This window comes from Megascapheus bottae, chromosome X (assembly GCF_031878675.1).
Source record: "Megascapheus bottae isolate mThoBot1 chromosome X, mThoBot2.hap1, whole genome shotgun sequence".
Lineage (NCBI taxonomy): Eukaryota > Metazoa > Chordata > Mammalia > Rodentia > Geomyidae > Megascapheus > Megascapheus bottae.
Window position 1 is genome coordinate 6,831,289 of NC_143547.1, and position 17,520 is coordinate 6,848,808.

At 43.5% G+C, this 17,520-nt stretch overlaps 1 protein-coding gene and 1 long non-coding RNA gene across 2 annotated transcripts in view; one reads left to right on the forward strand and one right to left on the reverse strand.

The window, feature by feature from the left end:
• Positions 1–1,789: 1,789 nt before the first annotated feature.
• LOC150040434 (uncharacterized) lies at positions 1,790–5,271 on the reverse strand. The gene is made up of 3 exons (XR_016533854.1): positions 5,225–5,271; positions 4,036–4,124; positions 1,790–2,771 (listed from the first exon to the last, which is right to left on the reverse strand). It is a non-coding gene; the product is annotated as an uncharacterized LOC150040434 (long non-coding RNA).
• Positions 5,272–5,800: 529 nt separating this feature from the next.
• The window catches only part of LOC150040435 (serine/threonine-protein phosphatase with EF-hands 1-like), a 44,213-nt gene continuing 32,493 nt past the window's right edge, over positions 5,801–17,520 (forward strand). Inside the window, exons 1-3 of the mRNA XM_090326793.1 lie at positions 5,801–5,941; positions 11,193–11,327; positions 15,143–15,306. Coding sequence (XP_090182919.1) covers positions 15,261–15,306 — 46 coding nt within the window. The 5' untranslated portion in view covers positions 5,801–5,941; positions 11,193–11,327; positions 15,143–15,260. The remainder of the gene's footprint in view (positions 5,942–11,192; positions 11,328–15,142; positions 15,307–17,520) is intronic.

Sequence of the window (17,520 nt, forward strand, 5' to 3'; positions counted from 1 at the left end):
GAAAGAGAGAAAGAGAGATAGAGAGAGGGAGGGAGAGAGAGAGAGAGGGGGAGAGGGAGAGGGAGAGGGAGAGGGAGAGAGAGAGAGAGAGAGAGAGAGAGAGAGAGAGAGAGAGAGAGAGAGAGAGAGAGAGAGAGAGAGAGAGAGAGAGAGCGAGCGCACGCGCAATATTTTTTCCAGTCCTGGTGCTTGAACCCAGGGCCTGAGCACTGTCCTTGAGCTTTCTCATTCTAATGTCTACCACTTGAGCCACAGAACCACTTCTGGCCTTTTCTGTATATGTGGTAAGGAGGAATCAAACCCAGGGCTTTGAGCATGCTAGGCAAGCACTCTACCACTAGGCCACATTCCTGACTCCTACAATATTTTTTAAAAGCAAAGAAAATACATTTTAAATAACCTGAAACTGCAGTCATGTTAAAATATTCTCTCAACAGGCAGTATATATTTTATTTTATCTGTAATACTATCTTGGCAACTTCTGGTCAAATGCACAAGGTTCACATGTTCCAATGCAAAGGCAGGGAAAGAAATAATGGAAAGAAGTCCAGTGTCAATCACTTTAGATGTTGATGCTCTTGGCAACATGGAGAACAAGATAGACTGAATGAAAAACAAAGAGGTGGCCTAACCTATAGAAGTAGCAATAGTTAAATGCACTATCTAAGAATCAAAGCCCTAAAAGAACATTCATTTGAGTTTGCCAGTTCGGCATGAAGCTTTGCCCTACAACCATGGCACCTGATAGCCACTGTTAACTGTCTAGCCTATTTTTCCTCTCTATTAGAGAGTACAGAGGGATTGGATAGAGCATGGATTATTCTGGAGCTTATGCTGAGATCTGCTCATCTCTTTCTTCTGGAGTTGGCTGGATCGTTAGGATGTGTTGGGGAAGAAACTACAAGATCATCTATGTCAGCAGACAAAGATGTTCTGTCTATGAAGTCACCAAACTAGAAAAGAACATGCATGGAGGATGGACGAAGAGAAGTGGCTATTTCTGTGAGATGGGACTAGTTCATTTGAGAGACCCAGGAAATGTTAAAGTAGTCAAACTCAGAAGACCCCACAAATGCTCGGGCAAAATGAGAAACAACAAGTTAGTTTAGCCCTAGAATCTTCCCAGGGTTATTAAAGACACTAGAGTAGGGTTCCACTATAAGTGGCTGGATTAGGCCTTGTAAACATGGAAGGCAGCTAGAATTATGAGGAAACATTTGGGCAGGGAAAGGAGCCAATACTGAAGTCTAACGTGTGCAGACATGAGACTAAATTCTAAAAAATAAAAAATAAAGCTTATCATGTATTCCATATGAGGAATTAAGATATTATTTGTGGCCAGGAGTTTGGCCTAGTGGTAGAGTGCTTGCCTAGCATGCATGAAGACCTGGTACCACATATGAAGAAAAAGCCAGAAATGGTGCTATGGCTCAAATTGTAGAGCTCCAGCCTTGAGAAAGCCCAAGGACAGAGCTCAGGCCCTGAGTTCAAGCCCCAGGACTGGCAAAAAAATATATCATTTGTGTGTACAATTTACACACAATGCCTCTGAGACTTATATACACAGAGATGTGAGCCCACGGCATGTAACCAGGAAGTGACCTATCTGGATTTTGAGATCCTTCTAGTCAGAAAGTTCACAATATTCAATTAAATGTCATGTCTAATTCAGACACAGACACACACAGACATACACACTAGTATATCTCTCCTAAACAATACTCCAGGAAATAGCATAGACTGTATTAATGACTATTTTTAATGCGGGGAGATATGGAGAAATAGATAAAGATAGATGGTAAACATTTTTCCATTAAAGTATACCTGAATCCTAAAACTTTATTATCTATGGCTTATTGATAACTGAGCCCAGTTCTTTGACCACAGTCACTTAACACCAGGAAGACATTTTGAAAAATGAAATATTAGGTGATTTCATCATTATGTGAACATCATAGAGTATACTTACATAAACTTAGAAGGCTTGGCTTAATATAGTCATAGCCTATATGATATACACACCATAGTACATATGGTCCCTCATGACCAAAATGTCATTATAATGTGCATGGTTATAGTCATTCCTCCTTAAGCTCTTCCTTACTGGAAACACTCTCCATGGCCAAGTTTTTATGTATGAGGCTGACTGCAGCCTCAGCACATCCTGGGAGCCCCACTACGAGTTTGATGATGGAGTCCCATAATCTCCAACTGTTATTCCTTTCTATAATCTGTACTTCTGGGAGGTTCTATTAATGTGCATCTCTCCCAGCTCATTTCCCTTCCACTACCCATTCTGTTCATCAAGCCTTACCCAACTCAGATAGTGCTTGGTGAAGTATGAAACAAACCTCAGTAAACCTCCTGTGTGTTGAAAGGACAACAGATAGATTTTGCCTCCAGCAAAAGAAAGTTGCTTTGATTGCTGACTTTATATACACAGCCACACTGTGTCTTCTGTCTGGCTGTAAAGTACTTGGATAGATTGTCTGGGTTCATCCACTCTAGCCTAACAACTGTCTTGTAAGGCAGCAGGGGAGGGCAACAACCAATATGCTCAGTTGGAAGCTCAAGAAGTCAGCAGAGCAAGCGACGAGGGTAGGGACTGCACACTGGAGCGTGGGCCTTTCCTCTGGGATTCTCCTTCCCTACTCTCTGGAACTCAGGGTTACCTGGCAGTGCTCTACTTCATCAGGCAGGACGTGGATCACTGACTTGCGCCCACCATGAGCTCCAAAAAGATCCAGTTCATCAATTGCCTCCAGTGCTGCCTAGAAACACAGGTATGAATTACTTCTTTCCAAAGTACATTCCAATTTAAAAAAATCGAACAAGTACATAGCATCATGTATGTGTGGCACTAAATTCAAGGTTGGCTTTTCTTTCACCTACTTTCTGGTTAGCTTCTACCATGAATGCTTTCACACACACACACACACACACACACACACACACACACACACACACACAGTCCTGGCCTGGGTGCTGTCCCTGAACTACTTTTGCTCAAGGCTAGTGCTCTTCCATCTGAACCACAGTTCCACTTCCAGCTGCTTTTGGTAGTTAATTAAAGATAAGAGTTTCACAGACTGTGTGCCTGGACTGACTTTGAGCTATATTCTTAGGTCTCAGCTTCCTGAGTAGCTAGGATTATAGGCATGAGCCACTGGCACCCAGCTAGAAAATGAATCTTAAAAGTATATTTTCTAGCAGTTTTCCTGTATATAACATATGCCATAATATATAAAATATACACATATATGGAGAGATGGAGAGAGAGAGGAGAAGAAAATAGTTTCCAGTTTATACTCAAACTGACATAATGATATGAAATTCCTTGGTTAAAAAAATATGGGCTAAGAGTGAGGCCTAATGATAGAGTGCTTGCCTAGCATGCACAAAGCCCTCAGTTCAATTCCTTGGTTACTACATACACAGAAAAAGCAGGAAGTGGTGCTATGGCTCAAGTGATAGAGTGCTAGCTTTGAGAAAGCTCAAAGGCAGTGCCCAGGTTCTTGAGTTCAAGCTCCAGGACTGGCAAAAAATAACAATTAAAACATAAATAAAAATTCTGGCTCTGGAACTTTGACTCTGTCCAAAAACTATATTTTCATCTTGACAAGGAGAGAGGGAAGGAGGAGTGCTAAATGTCTACAGGAAGGCATATAAACCACTGGGCATGTAGGTTGAATTGGCCTCATTGGTGTACAACACGTAAGAGTATATTCTTGCTGGATGCCAGGGGCTCACATGTGTCATCCTAGCTACTCAGGAGGTTAGGATCCGAGGCTCATGGTTCCAACACAAACCAGGTAGGAAAATTTGCAAAACAACATCTTCAAAATCACAAGCAAAGGGGTGGGCTGGAGGCAGAAATAAGCCAAGCTAGGGGTCAGGCTCTAAGTTCAAACCCCAGTACTGACACACACACACACAAAAGTATTTTCTCTTCTCTTTCACTCTTCTTCTCCCTCCCTCCTAGTTTCTTCCCTTCCTCCTTTGGATATGGTTTGTTTTGTGAGATGGGAAACTTACTATACTGTTCAAGTTGGTATTGAAATCCACTGCAGCCTTCTCTATGACCCAGAAAGGAAGACAACTTCAAGCCTGCAACAACTTCAAGCCTGCAATTTAACAGTAAGAGGTGAGTTAGACTGATGGGTGATCACAATGGATAGCTAGAAGAGAGAAAACATTTTTCTTCCACATGCAGATTTCAGTATAGGAATCTGTCTTCTCTCTCTCCTCCCTCCCTCTTTCTTTTCCACCTCTTTTTTTTAATGCCTGTCTTGGGGCCTGAACTCAGAGACAGGATGGTGTCCCCTAGCCTTTTTTGCTTGTCTAGTGTTCTACCACTTGGGCCACAACTCTATTTCCAATTTCTTGTAGTAATTAATTGGAAATAAGAGGCTCATGGGTTTTCTTTCCCAGGCTGGCTTTGATCTGCTATCCACAGATCTTAGCTTCTTGAGTAGCTACGATTACAGGCAAAAGCCACCTGCATCAATAGGAATTCTATCTTCTTGGTCAATGATTTCCATTCTCTGGAGTACATGGCACCATCTGAGTTTCCTGTACTTGTTGACTTTTGGGAAATGTGCTAATCAGATGAAACCCAAACTTAGTGAAGAGAACCCAAGCAAAGCAATGAAAACACCCAGAAGGGAAAAGAAGCAGAACTGTCCCCTTGGTCATTCCCACAGAGCTTGGATTCAATTCTGGAGTGCCTGGTTACTTTGACATTCCCTAATCATGGGAGAGAAACAGGTATATGAGTACAATGGAAAAATGATTTCTGTATGTTATTGTAGGCATAATGAAACATGAATATGGCTTAACAAAGACTCCTGAATATCGCTTTGTACATTCATGTGTTGGTCTTCTTTCATGTAACCTTTGCACAGAATTTTAATAGAAAATACTCAAGTGGAACAAAACTGCATGCAAAAATGCTTAGATTTCTTATTTCTAATAGGTATTAATTTGTAGGAAACGATTTGTACTGGATAAAATACTTTTATCTAGAATCAAAGTGCTTCTTGCTCTAGCCAGTGCATTTAACCTTAAATTGCATGATAGCATTAAGGAACTATAACACATGGATTATAACTCAATGAAGCCAATAACCCAGTTTGTAATACTTTAAAACATACACAGTAATACCTCTTGGGTGCAAAGACTACTCAGAGGTCTTTAGATGGTTTGCTGCACCAGCCTTGAGTACCTGTTCGGGTGGACCTTGGGAATTGCTCCAGCTCTGCATCCCCTGATTGTCAGGCGCCCCCACGTCCTTGGTGTGAGCTTCCCACCGCTCTCAGGACCGGGCTGGGCGAGGCGGGAGGAGGTCCTGGACTTTTCGAAATGCTAGAAGCCAAGTACAGACTGGAAAACAAGCCAACCAGACTTTCGCAGGGCTGGGCGGGACGGGGCTGGCGCTCCGGCGGCCCCGCCTTCACCAGGCCCACCACGCGGGGTCTCGCGTGGCTTTGGGGACCGCCCAGCTTAGCTCGGGCGGGAGCTGGGAGCCAACGGAGCCCGAGACGCCGCTGCCCAGCCCCTCCGTCTCTGGGAGGCCCCGGGAGGGGAAACAGGCCGCGGGGTCGAGTGGGCGGGAGGCCCGCCAGGCCACTAGGCTGTGGCCAGGAGCCACTTTGCAGCCTGGGGCCCTTCCCGCCCAGGCCAGCCAGTGGGGGAGGGCGGGGCCCCCCAGCCTCCAGCATTTCCTGAGCCCGCCTCCCCGCTGCGTCCGGCTCCCGGCGTGGGGAAATAACCCGCCTCCACCTGGAGCGGAATTCTCAGTGGATCTGGCCTGGCCTGGGCGGGAGAATGGAGCCAAACAGTGACTTCCGCACGCAGGGCAAGTTGGGTTCTTGGAGCCTGCTGCTGCTGCGGGGAAATTAGCTTCCCTGCCATCCTTCCAGCCGCCCGAGGCAGAAGGGAGGTGAGTCCAATCCACCAACCAGAAAGTCTATCTGCTGCTGAAAGCCATAGCACTGTCCCTAGCCCAATTAGTGGCCGAAACCCCGCCCCTGGCTCTGTCCTGGGCCCAGCCCTTCTTGGCAAGATAAATTCTAGTAGTGGATCCGAGCCTGGAAGGCAGAAGGAAGGACAAGACAGGGTTTCTTGGCTGTGTCGTGATGCCCAGGCCCCTACCCTGGCCACACTGCTCTACTTCCTGGGCTATGCTTCTAGTTCATCTGCAGGACTTTACCTTTAAACTTCACAGTTGTTTGCTTTAGGCCCAGTATTCATTGTTTATCTGACACACATATGAATTTAACTGGGCAGCTAATCTAGTGTAATCATGGTTTCTACATGTCCTTTGCTTGTCTTTATGCATTTCCTGCATGTGTGACATAGTCTCTGCATTATTTGTAAGCAAGGGAACGGAGACTATAAGCTAGACAAAAACATCATTAGAAAGTGACAGTTGCACACCTTTGATCCTTTTAGGTAAAGCAAGACACCGCTGCCTACTAGAGCTCACATTTTCAAGATTATACTCTGAACAATCTGAAGTTTGCCTATGAAGCTTACCAAAACTTCAGATGGTGATGATTTCACACTTAAATTCCTAGTTACTTGGAAGGCTGAGATCAGAGCCCCTGTACTACCAATAGCTGGGTATGGTGACAGCAAGCGTTCTTCAGTTATGGCAAGAAGCATTAAATGGATTGCAGTTCTGGAGGTATGGGATGGGACAAGATCCTGTCTCGAAATAAGTGCAAAAAACAAGTGGCTGGAATAAAGTTCATGTGAAGTGCCTGCCTCACAAATGGGAAAACCCCAATTCAAACCACAGTATCATTTAAAAAGATATGGAAATAGAAATGCAGACGTGTGAAACACCTGGAGACACTGCTAATTTCAGTGATACTATTCTGTAAGTCCTAGTCGAAGGCACGGTGGTATAATTGAAATAAGTGTTTCCAGAATCCTTTGCTTTCATTCCTTCTGATTTAGAGTCACCATGTCCAGGTAAAGTTTACGAAGTTTCCCTTTAGGCGTAGGGACTCTTCATCTAGGGTCCTTGACTTCAATTGCAAAATAAGAATTTCTGGACAAGTCATAATGGTAAGAAAACTTGACAGCTTTATTGAGTAAGCAAGCAAACCAAGAAGCAGACAAGTAGAAAGGCAGAAACACACTGCATGGCTGCTCTCAAAATCTCGGTGATGTCAGGGATATTTATATGGTGAAGGAAGGAGGCTGACTTAAAGTTATGCAAAGATAGGTGTTTATCTTTGTTCTTAACATTCTACGATTCCTCACTGTTCTTTCCTTTAGTACCCCTTGGAAGAAAGAATGCATCCCACCCTAAAACAGATGCTAATCCTTGTGATAAGGACTGCTGTCTGTATTCTCCTGGAAAGGAGGTTTATAAACATTTAAGATTTAGAAGGAGCCAGGTACGTATGGCTCACACCTGTAATCCTAGCTACTCCGGAAGGCTGAGATCTGAGGCTTGCCTTTTCAAACCTGTGCTGGTAGGTAGGATGTCTGTAAGATTCTTATCTCTGATTAATCACCAAAAAGCTGGAAGTGGAACTGTGTCTCAAGTGGTAGCACAGACCTTGAGCAAAAGAATTAAAAGGATTGCATCCAGGCTCTGAGTTCAACTCAACTCCCAGTCCCAGAACACACACGTACGTAGTATAACTGCATGAGATACACAAGAATTTGACCATCATGCTGATGCTCCAGAACACTTGCAGAGATAGTGATGCTGTAGCTCAGAAGCGTGAAGGACAGAGTCAGGCCCCAGAGTCAGAAGGGCTCAGTTTTCTCTCATAATGCACTGAAATATTTGTACCTCCTGTAGCTGGTAGGATGGAGACAACATGTGTAACCTATCAGGTTCCCTAATTCTCGAGAGTTTTAAAATCATATCAATACCTAGAAAAGAGCAGCCCCTTTATGATAATTCTGTCTGGCCTAATGGCCAAAGGAGCTTGTTAATTATGGGGCATGTCTCCATGCCTGGAATGGTGGTTTATGTCAGTCACTTTGGAGGCTGCGATTGGGAAGAGAGGAGGAAAAGGTATAAGACTTTTCCTGAAAAATAAGCAAAAGAACATGCCCAAGGCCCTGAGTTCAAACCCCAATAATGAAAAAATATGTATTTTAGCAGTCTACTCCCAGACTGTTCTGTCTTTTAAAAAGCATGCTTTCATACTTTCAGTGTGTACTTTGAAAAACTTTGGCCATCAAGAGAAGTGTCTTGTGGGTTGATTGATTCTCTCTCTCTCTTTTTTTTGCCAGTCCTGGGGCTTGAACTCAGGGCCTAGGCACTGTCCTTCTTTGTTCAAGGCTAATGCTTTACAACTTGAGCCATTGTTCTACTTCTGGCTTTTTTGGTCGTTAGTTGGAAATAATGTGCTCACAGTTTTTCATGCCCACACTGGCTTTGAACCTCTATGCTCAGATTTCTGCCTCCTGAGTAGCTAGGATTAGAAGCATGAGCTACTAATTCCTGACTTGAGGTCATCCTTGGCAAATGATTCCATAGTTACATACATATAGCACTCCACCACTTGAGCCACAGTGCCACTGCAGGCTTTTTCTGTTTAGGCAGTACTAAGAAATCAAGCCCAGGGCTTCATGCATGCTAGGCAAGCACTTACCACTAAGCTATATTCCCAGCCCCATGATGGCTGTGGATTTTGTTTTGTGGGTCATAGGGCTTGAACTCAGCCTCCCTGAGCTGTCCCTGAGCTCTTCAGCTCAAGGCTACTACCCTATCCTTGAGCCAAACCTAACTTCCCTTTTTCTAATTGTCAATTGGAGATAAGAGTCTCAGGTCCTTTTGTGCCCAGGCTAGCTTTGAACCTTGATCTTCAGATCTCAGATTCCTGACTAGTTAAGATTACAGGCCTGAGCCACCATGCCTGGCTGGCTGTGGATTTTTTTTTGGCAGATATGTGCTTAGTTTTACTTCTTCCAGAAGGAGCCATGTTAACATTCATGTCACAGTTTTCATTTTTCTTTTCCATGTAATAAAATTATTTTGTCAAACTTCTCTTTCTTTTTCCTGACTTCATTTTCTCTAGTTTGTTCTTTTGCTCAGACACAGTAGAGTGATCATCCATAAAAGATTGTTATAGGGCTGGGAGTTTGGCCTAGTGGTAGAGTGCTTGCCTAGCATGCACAAAGACCCGGGTTCGATTCCTTAGTACCACATACATAGAAAAAAAGCTGGAAGTGGTGCTGAGGCTCAAGTGGTAGAGCTCTAACCTTGAGAAAGTCCAAGGACAGTGCTCAGGCCCTGAGCTCAAGCCCAGGACTGACATAAAAAAAAAGATTGTTATAGGAAGAAGGATAGAATTCACACAGATAAAGCTTTCGGGGCTGAGAGTGCGTCCTAGTGGTAGATAGAGTGCTTGCCTAGCATTCATGAAGCCCTGGGTTTGATTCCTTGGTACCATATACACAGAAAAAGCTGGATGTGGTGCTGTGCCTCAAGTGGTAGAGTGCTAGGCTTGAGAAAACTCAAGGACAAGTGCCCAGGCTCTGAGTTCAAGCCCCAGGCAAAAATTAGGTCTGGAAGTTTTCTTAACCAAAGTGGCTGTACTCAATCATCCATCAACTGTGCTGAAGCTGAAGCCAATATACCTGCAGGTGACTCCATGAAAGGAAAAGGGAGAGCTCAGAGCTGAGTGCTGGCCTTTCAGCCCCTTGCTTTAGGCTGAGACCTGCTTGGCTTGGGCTGCTACAGCTTGTGTGGGAGAAGCACGGGGCTGTGTGATGTGCAATGGGATCCAGGCACAGTGCTATCCCTTCACTGAGCAGAAAAAGAACCAAGCAGCCTTCCAGAAGTGATCCATCTGGAATACCAGCTCCAGGTTTTCTGGCCCTGAAGTCCGTACCCTTCTCAAACCTCCATACTGCCTGTCATTGACTTATTTTCAGTGATTGGTACACTTCCAGTTCCTTGACTACAGAGCCCCATGTAAACGCCTTAGCTAGACCTGGTAGAGATCCAAGAAGCTGGTTTTGAACAATGGCATTGGTACAGTTGGCTGGAGCAGTGGCCAGTATGAAATGCGAGACTAGCTGTTGGAAGGCCAGAACCAGTCATTTACAGAATTCACTCAGCCAGGTTGAACAGGGATCAATAAAGGACATTTTTGACCTCATGTCCCAAGGTTGGGGCCACTCACCTGGAATGCAGTCTAAGGAGATGGCGCCTGCAGACCACAGAGCATTGGATCCTGCTTGGCAATCACACTTGCATGGCTTTTGGTCCCAAGGGCCCTCACTTTCATCCTGCAGACAGCCAGAGGGGTAGAAAGTTGGAGCAGTCACAGCACAGACAACTGGTCAACTCCACTAGAAAGCTTGTTTTCAAAAGTCGTAGCCACTCCTTACCCATCATTCACGATTGCTTTGTTCTGATGGTAGACTTGTTATTGCAGCCTGAACACGTACAATGCCACTCATCTTGGATTCGAAATAAATGTCTGCCACTAGGGGAAACCACTGATAACCTTCCAGGGTTATCAAGGGCATTGGGGATACCAGATGCAAGGCCGGATTTTTCACATGCCTGGGAGGCTTTTTTTTGTATAGTCATATTCTGTTTTAAAGACACTGGATTCAGAATTGCACCATCTAATTTAAAATCTGGTTTCCCTTTATTTTCATGAAAACACCAATGTTGTTCTTACGTGTTGTTGTATATCCCTGGGCTATATAGTAACACCCTCCCTTAAACATTGAAAAAAATTAACATTGAACAATTCAGCAAGAATTCTTAAGGTTACTATGTGATAAAGACAGTGGGAAATGTAAAATGAGTCTAGGGGAAGAGAGCAAATAGACCAGAGAAGAATGACGGAAGAAGTGACAGAAATCAGTGGACACTTAGATGGACATATTAAATATGTTAAATTATAACCCCTTGTCATCCTTTTCAAGTTCAGAAAAAGGAAAAATTAAAAAAAAAATGAAACCTACCAAACTTGGAGCATATTAGATAAAATGTGCCCTTGCTGCCAACACAGTACCTTAAAAGTACACTTGACCAAATTAGTCCCTCGCTCAGTGTTTCATCATCACATGCTTAAGGTGTCAAGGCCCTCCATCCTCAGCACAGCAAAAGTAACAGTTCAATGCATTCACTTTGGCTACAAAAACTTCAAAAGCAGTATCTACGTAAATTCTAACCTTCTTCCTGTAACATACCTCTGCAGATGATAATCCCACTGTGGCAAAAAAGGAAAATGAAATCAAGAAAAGAAAGGGAAGCTGGACAAAATCATTTCATAAATAGCAAAGTAAAAGGATAATTGTGACGTGAATGTTCACACGGCCCCTTCTAGAAGAAGGTAAGCTAAACATGTATCTGACAGAAAAAGACATTTATAGATGCTAAGAAACTGTGAACAGGGCTGGGGACTGTGGCCCAGTGGTAGAGTGCTTGCATAGCATGCATGAAGCCCTGGGTTCGATTCCTTGGTACCACATATACAGAAAAAGCCAGAAATGGTGCTATGGCTCAAATGGTAAGAGTGCTAGCTTTGGGGGGGGGGGGAATCAACAATAAAATGGAACAAAGAATAAGATAAAATATTTGTTGTGCCAGATGGTTGTGTGTGTGGAAAAACCAAAGGTGACAGGTATTGGTCATGGACAGTGACCAACAATGTGCTTAACTGCTGTTTCTTTAACCAAACAATCTCTTTAGCTTTAACAGGGCAAACCCAGAGGTTTTAAATAGCTCAGCAACATGAAGGTTGTGGGCTCCTTACATGGAGTCTTCGGGGGAAAAATGCAGTACTCCATGTCCATTGGTGGGACTTGGAGCCGGGTGTGGGCAGCACTCAGCCACTGTGTACTCGTGAGGAGGAAGAGGCCATGAAAGAAAGCCTGGGTTCTGAGCTAACGCCTGAGCTACCTCAGATTTGGGTGGATTTCTTGTAGGTCGTATTTTCCTTTCAGTTTCCCCTCCCTAGGAAGCATCTGTGTGCAGGCAGCCTGGGGCTGGGAGGTGCCAGCTCCTTATGGAAATGAGCAGAGACAGAAGGAGCAGCAGGCTTTGACAGGAAAGGCTGTCACCAAGGGAGCAGCAACGTGGTGGCTGCAGTTCCCCAAAACGATTTCATCATAAAAGTCAGAGAACAAAAGCAAGAGCATTTTTTTTTACTCCGGTCTATTTATTATCATACCAGAAAACAACCTTGTTGGAAGGAGACAAAGAAAAAACCAATAACTTTGCAAGGGAAAACAGATTTCAATTCTGTGGTTGCCTATCTCTTCTGCCTATTTACTAGATTACTTTCATGTGTCTTGCACATGTTAGATGAGATGTCGGCCACTCTCCTGTCTTAGACTTGTGCACTATGAGCTCATTCTGTCCTCTTGTCCAGAAAGGCCACCCTACTGGGAAACTCTTCTTACCACAGCAAAAAATTCAAGGCTGGCTGATTCTCCATTGAGCCTGACAAGTCCAAGAGGAAAAATTGACAGTAGAGACTAGAAAAGACTATTTTAGTTTTTTTGATGGGATATCACTAAATATGAAGCCTTCCTTCCCGGAAAAGAGATGAAGCTAAGGAGAAAGGCATGCAAGTACGAATGATAAAAACTGTATTCAGCCACTAACCTACTTGAAAAACATGGATAAAGCCATGGAGACTGCCATGGAGAAAGCCAGCAGACTGTGATGGTGTCCCTCTTGGAAAGGAAACAAAAGGTTGATTTTGATGTGAAAGTATGCCTATTTTAGGCTGTAGGCTTATTCATGAATGAATCTGTTATTTATCATGCTTCACTATAGATGAGCCATGAAGATGTATGCTAAGTAAGAGACAAAAGACCACATGCCCTATAATTCCATTGAAATGTTGCATCCAGAAGAGGTAGATCGGACAAGATCGGGCGCATTCAGGGTGGTATGGCTATAGACAGAAGAGGCAGATCTATAGTAGATTTGTGCTCCCAGGCTGGAAAGTCCATGAGATTCTTACCCACAGTTAACCACCCAAAAGCCAGAAGTGAGCTGCAACTAAAGTGGTAGAGCTCTAACTGAACATAAAAGCTCAGGGACAGCACCAGACCCTGTGTCCACATAACAGGACAGCTAAAAAAGAAGATCACAAGAAACCCTCCTTGATGCCTGGCGTGGTGGCTCACACCTATAATTCTAGCTACTGAGGAGGCTGAGATCTGAGGATCAAGGTTCAAAGACAGCCTGGGCGCTAAAGAACTTGAGACTCTTATCTCCAGTTAATCACTAGAAAATGGGAAGTAGGGCTGTGGCTCAAGGGTAGGGCTGTAGCCTAGAGCTGAAAAGCTCAGGTACAACACCCAGGCCCAGAGTTCAAGCCACATGACCCACAAAAAAGAAAGAAACCCACCTTGGTACAACACTACTGTGTCTTGTTTGTAAGGGAGACTTGACAACTATCACACCCTGCAGGGCCCTCAAGCTGGCTGCCTATTCATAGGGTGCCCTTATAGCCTGTGCCTTTTCTTGAACTTTCCCACTCTCTTCCCTCCCTTAGATAGCCCCCCCCCCTCCCCACACTATTCCCTTAGCCCATTGACCTCCTAAGAGCCAAGTTCATGGGAGGTTTATGATCCTATGGTTTGTGACTCAACAGTCTACTCCTCTGCTTTAAAAGTCACCTGCAGGGCCTGTAAGCAGGGCTGGCTCAGCCCCCAGCTCACCCTCCAGGTCCCCTCCTGCTCCCTCCCCAAACTCAGCCCTGGCAGGGAAGGGCAGAGGAGTGTCCTGCGGGAACCCAGCTCCTTCTGGAAGCTTCCCCGGCTCCCCGGGACCAGAGCTTTGCGTTTTGCCCAGGAGCGAAGTGAGGCGGGGCCTGGGCTCCACCGGTGTGGGGGCGTCCGAGGTGAGGAGGTCCCGGGAAGGCCCGCCTGGCTTGGGGCTGGGAGGGCTGAGTCCTGGGAGGGGGGTGGAAGGTTCCCGAAGGGCCGGGACGGGTGGGGAGGGCGCCAGTGAGCGTGGGGCATCCAAGGTGACGACCATTTCTTCCTTTTTTTTTCCCGGTTTTCTGTGGAGTTTGAACTCAGGACCTGGGCGCTATCCCTGAACTTTATTCCATTTATTCAGTACCACTTTGCACCATTTCTTTATGGTGGCCGCAGGACCTTCAGTGCAGGCCATATAACTTGAGGGCCCCAGGTCCTGTGAAATGAGAACGACAGGTCCTCATCTCACAAGTTATTGAGAATTCCAAATTGCAGAGATGAGATCAGCGAGTAAACCCATCACTGGCCCTGTGTGACTTCATAGAAGGGAGCTTCTAGCCCTGCCTGGGCGCTAGGACTGTGATCTCAGAGGTTGCATGGACTCTCATCACAATGGCCTTTTATATGGGCTGCTGATAATAAGAAAACGGATACTTTTTTTCTTTACCTTTTGTAATCTTTAAATAAAATCTTCAAAAAGTAGAAACCATGAGCCTTGTAAAAAGACCTGTTGTTGATTTCCATCTTGAAACCATGTAGATTTATGTATGTGGTACCGAGGAATTGAACCTGGGTCTTTATGCATGCTAGGAAAGCACTCTACTACTAGGCCAAACACTCTGTCCCTCTCATATTCTTTGATTTTTGCATTTTTAAAAACCAAGTAGTTTGCATTGAACTTAAAACCAAATAATTGACTTGTGACAGCTTCATTATATGACCTTCCCTGCATTTAAATTAGAAAATAGGACATCCTTCCCTTTCTCTCTTCCCTCACTCATCCCCCTTCTCTCTTTTTTTCTCTCCCTCTCTCCCTCATTCCCTTGTTTCATCCTTCCCTTTTCCTCTACCTTCTCTTTGAGATAAGGTTTCTCTGTATTGTGCAGGATGCCCTTGAATTCACTGCGCATCCCATGTTGGCCTTGAACTTGCAATCCTCCTTGTTCAGCTTCTTGGTGTGCTAGTGTTAAAAGAGACATGTACTCCCATCTTAAGCTTCTTGATTCAACCCAGACTTGGAAGATTAGTTTATGTGTAGCAGTAAAACAATCTATAGCTGCTCTTGTAGCTCTTGCTGTAGTTTGATCACTTTTCACATCACCTGATGAACAAGGATTCCGAGGAAGCATAAAATGAATCCTAACAGCTCCTTAGCTACCTTATTGTTAACAGGTACTTTTCTTCTTCCCTCCTCTTTCTTCCTCATTAGTGCCTAAGACCGAAGGGAATCAGCTAAGAGTGGCTCCTTGCAGCATAAAAGGAGATGAGTTTTCACCCTCTTGTCTTGGGATCTGGAGTCATATATATGAACATATGATTTAGAAGCCATGGGTTGTGGTAGTTCTACAGGGAAAATCAGTAACTGGGAGAAAGGTGAGTGCTGGGAACAAGCCTTTGCTTATGAATGTAAAGGAGGGAGTGTACTAGAATCATATGCTGCTTTCTCATTTACTTCTGTGGTTCCCAAACTGCCTGGTATGATTTTGTACAAGGCATCATCAGTTACAGCAGTAGCTAAATACTGGAAGAACATGAGAAAACTATATCTTTGAAGATATCATATATCATAAAGTACTATGAAGGAGATAGGTTCTATTTGATGTCATTTCAGTTGAAAATATACCAATATAAAAAATCTCAGTGGCAGGGAGCAAGAAATACATTGTAGTTTATTATATCTATTCAATACTTTTATAAATAGATATGACTCTATGTCACACTGATGTCCACATTTATGTTACCATTAATGTAATTGATGCATTTCATTTATTTATTTATGTTAGTCTTCGGGCTTGAATTAAAGGAGCCTGGGCTCTGTCTCTGAGCCTCTTTGTGCCCAAGGCTACCACCCTACAACTTGAGCCACCATACCACTTCTACATTTTTTGTGCTTAATTGGAGATGAGTCTCATGGACTTTCCTGCTTGAGCTGGCTTTGAACTGAGATCTTCAGATCTCAGCCTCCTGTATATCTAGGCTTATAGGCATGAGTCACCAGCACCCAGCTCTCACTTGAATGCTAAATGGATATGGCTTCTATAAACATTTTTTTAAAGCTGGGACAATTCTATAAATACTTTTTTGCATGTCATTCCTTTTTTATCTATATTGTGTATGATTCCCTAGTTTTTATTCCACCTCATAGTTTTGGACACCTAACTTAAGCTTCTGAAGTGGAGAATAAGGTAGAGAATGTAGCATTCAGGTTATTCTGTGCTCATTTGTGTGGGACATTTTCCTTTGTGAATTAAATGTTCTCTTACCCAGATGACTAGTGACATGTTAACAAGCTAATCTCAAAAGTAGGAAGGGCATGGAAAGCACTAACTCTTTCAAATCTTTAGGCAGGTCATGAAAATAGGTCTTTCAAAAATGATAGTTGAGGGGCTGGGAGCATAGCCTAGTGGTAGAGTGCTTGCCTAGTATGCACAAAACCTCAGGTTTGATTCCTCAGTATCACATATACAGAAAACATGGGAAGTGATACTGTGGCTCAAGTGGTAGAGAGCTAGCCTTGAGAAAAACTCAAGGACAGTTCCCAGGCTCTGAATTCAAGCCCCAAGACTGGCAAAAGGAAAGAAAGAAAGAAAGAAAGAAAGAAAGAAAGAAAGAAAGAAAGAAAGAAAGAAAGAAAGAAAGAGAAAAGAAATAGAAAATAACACTTCATTCCAATAGTAAATCTTTTTTTTAAGCACAGAGTAAAAAGAGTACTTTTTTTTTTGCCAGTCCTGGGACTTGAACTCAGGGTGTGGGTACTATTCCTGAACTTTTGTGTCCAAGGGTGTGTTCTGCACTTTGAGCCTTAGCTCCGTTTCCAGCTTTTTGATAGTTAATTGGAAATAAGAGTCTCCTAAACATTTTTGCTCAGGCTGGCTTTGAACTTTGATCCCCAGATCTCAGCCTCTTGACTAGTTGGGATTATAGTTGTGAGCCACTGGTGCCTGACTAGAGAGTAATTACATTTTCATTTCTAGAATTTGACACAATTCTTTAAATTTATATTTTTAGGGAAAAAGGGCTAAGTACAACTTTTAGCAAATTATATTTTTGAAATACTTTGCATCTTTTAAAATAGCATGCATAAATAAGTAGTATTAGAGTAGATGTCTGACTTTTAAATAAAAATTAACAATTTTAATTTATTAAGATGAAATTTATATAACAAAATTAACCATGTTAAAGGTGAACAACTCTGTGGCAGTTAGTACATTTATGATCTTTTTTTGTGTGCCAGACCTGGGGCTTGAGATCAAGGCCTGAGCACTGTCCTTGGGCTTTCTTAAGACTAGAGCTCTACCACTTGAGCCACAGCACCACTTCAGGCTTTTTCTATGTATGTGGTACTGAGGAATCAAACGCAGGTCTTCATGCTTGTTAGGCAAGCACTATACCACTAGGCCAAATCCCTCAGCTTCTAAATTTGTCTTTTGCATGGCTTCATCTATATTGTAATCTGTAACTATATTTCATTCCTTTATATTTATATTGTTTAATAGCCCCATTGTGGGAATGTCATATTAATGTTTATCCACTCATTGACTGATGGATATTAGAGTTTTATACTTTTTTATTATGAGCAAAGAATTC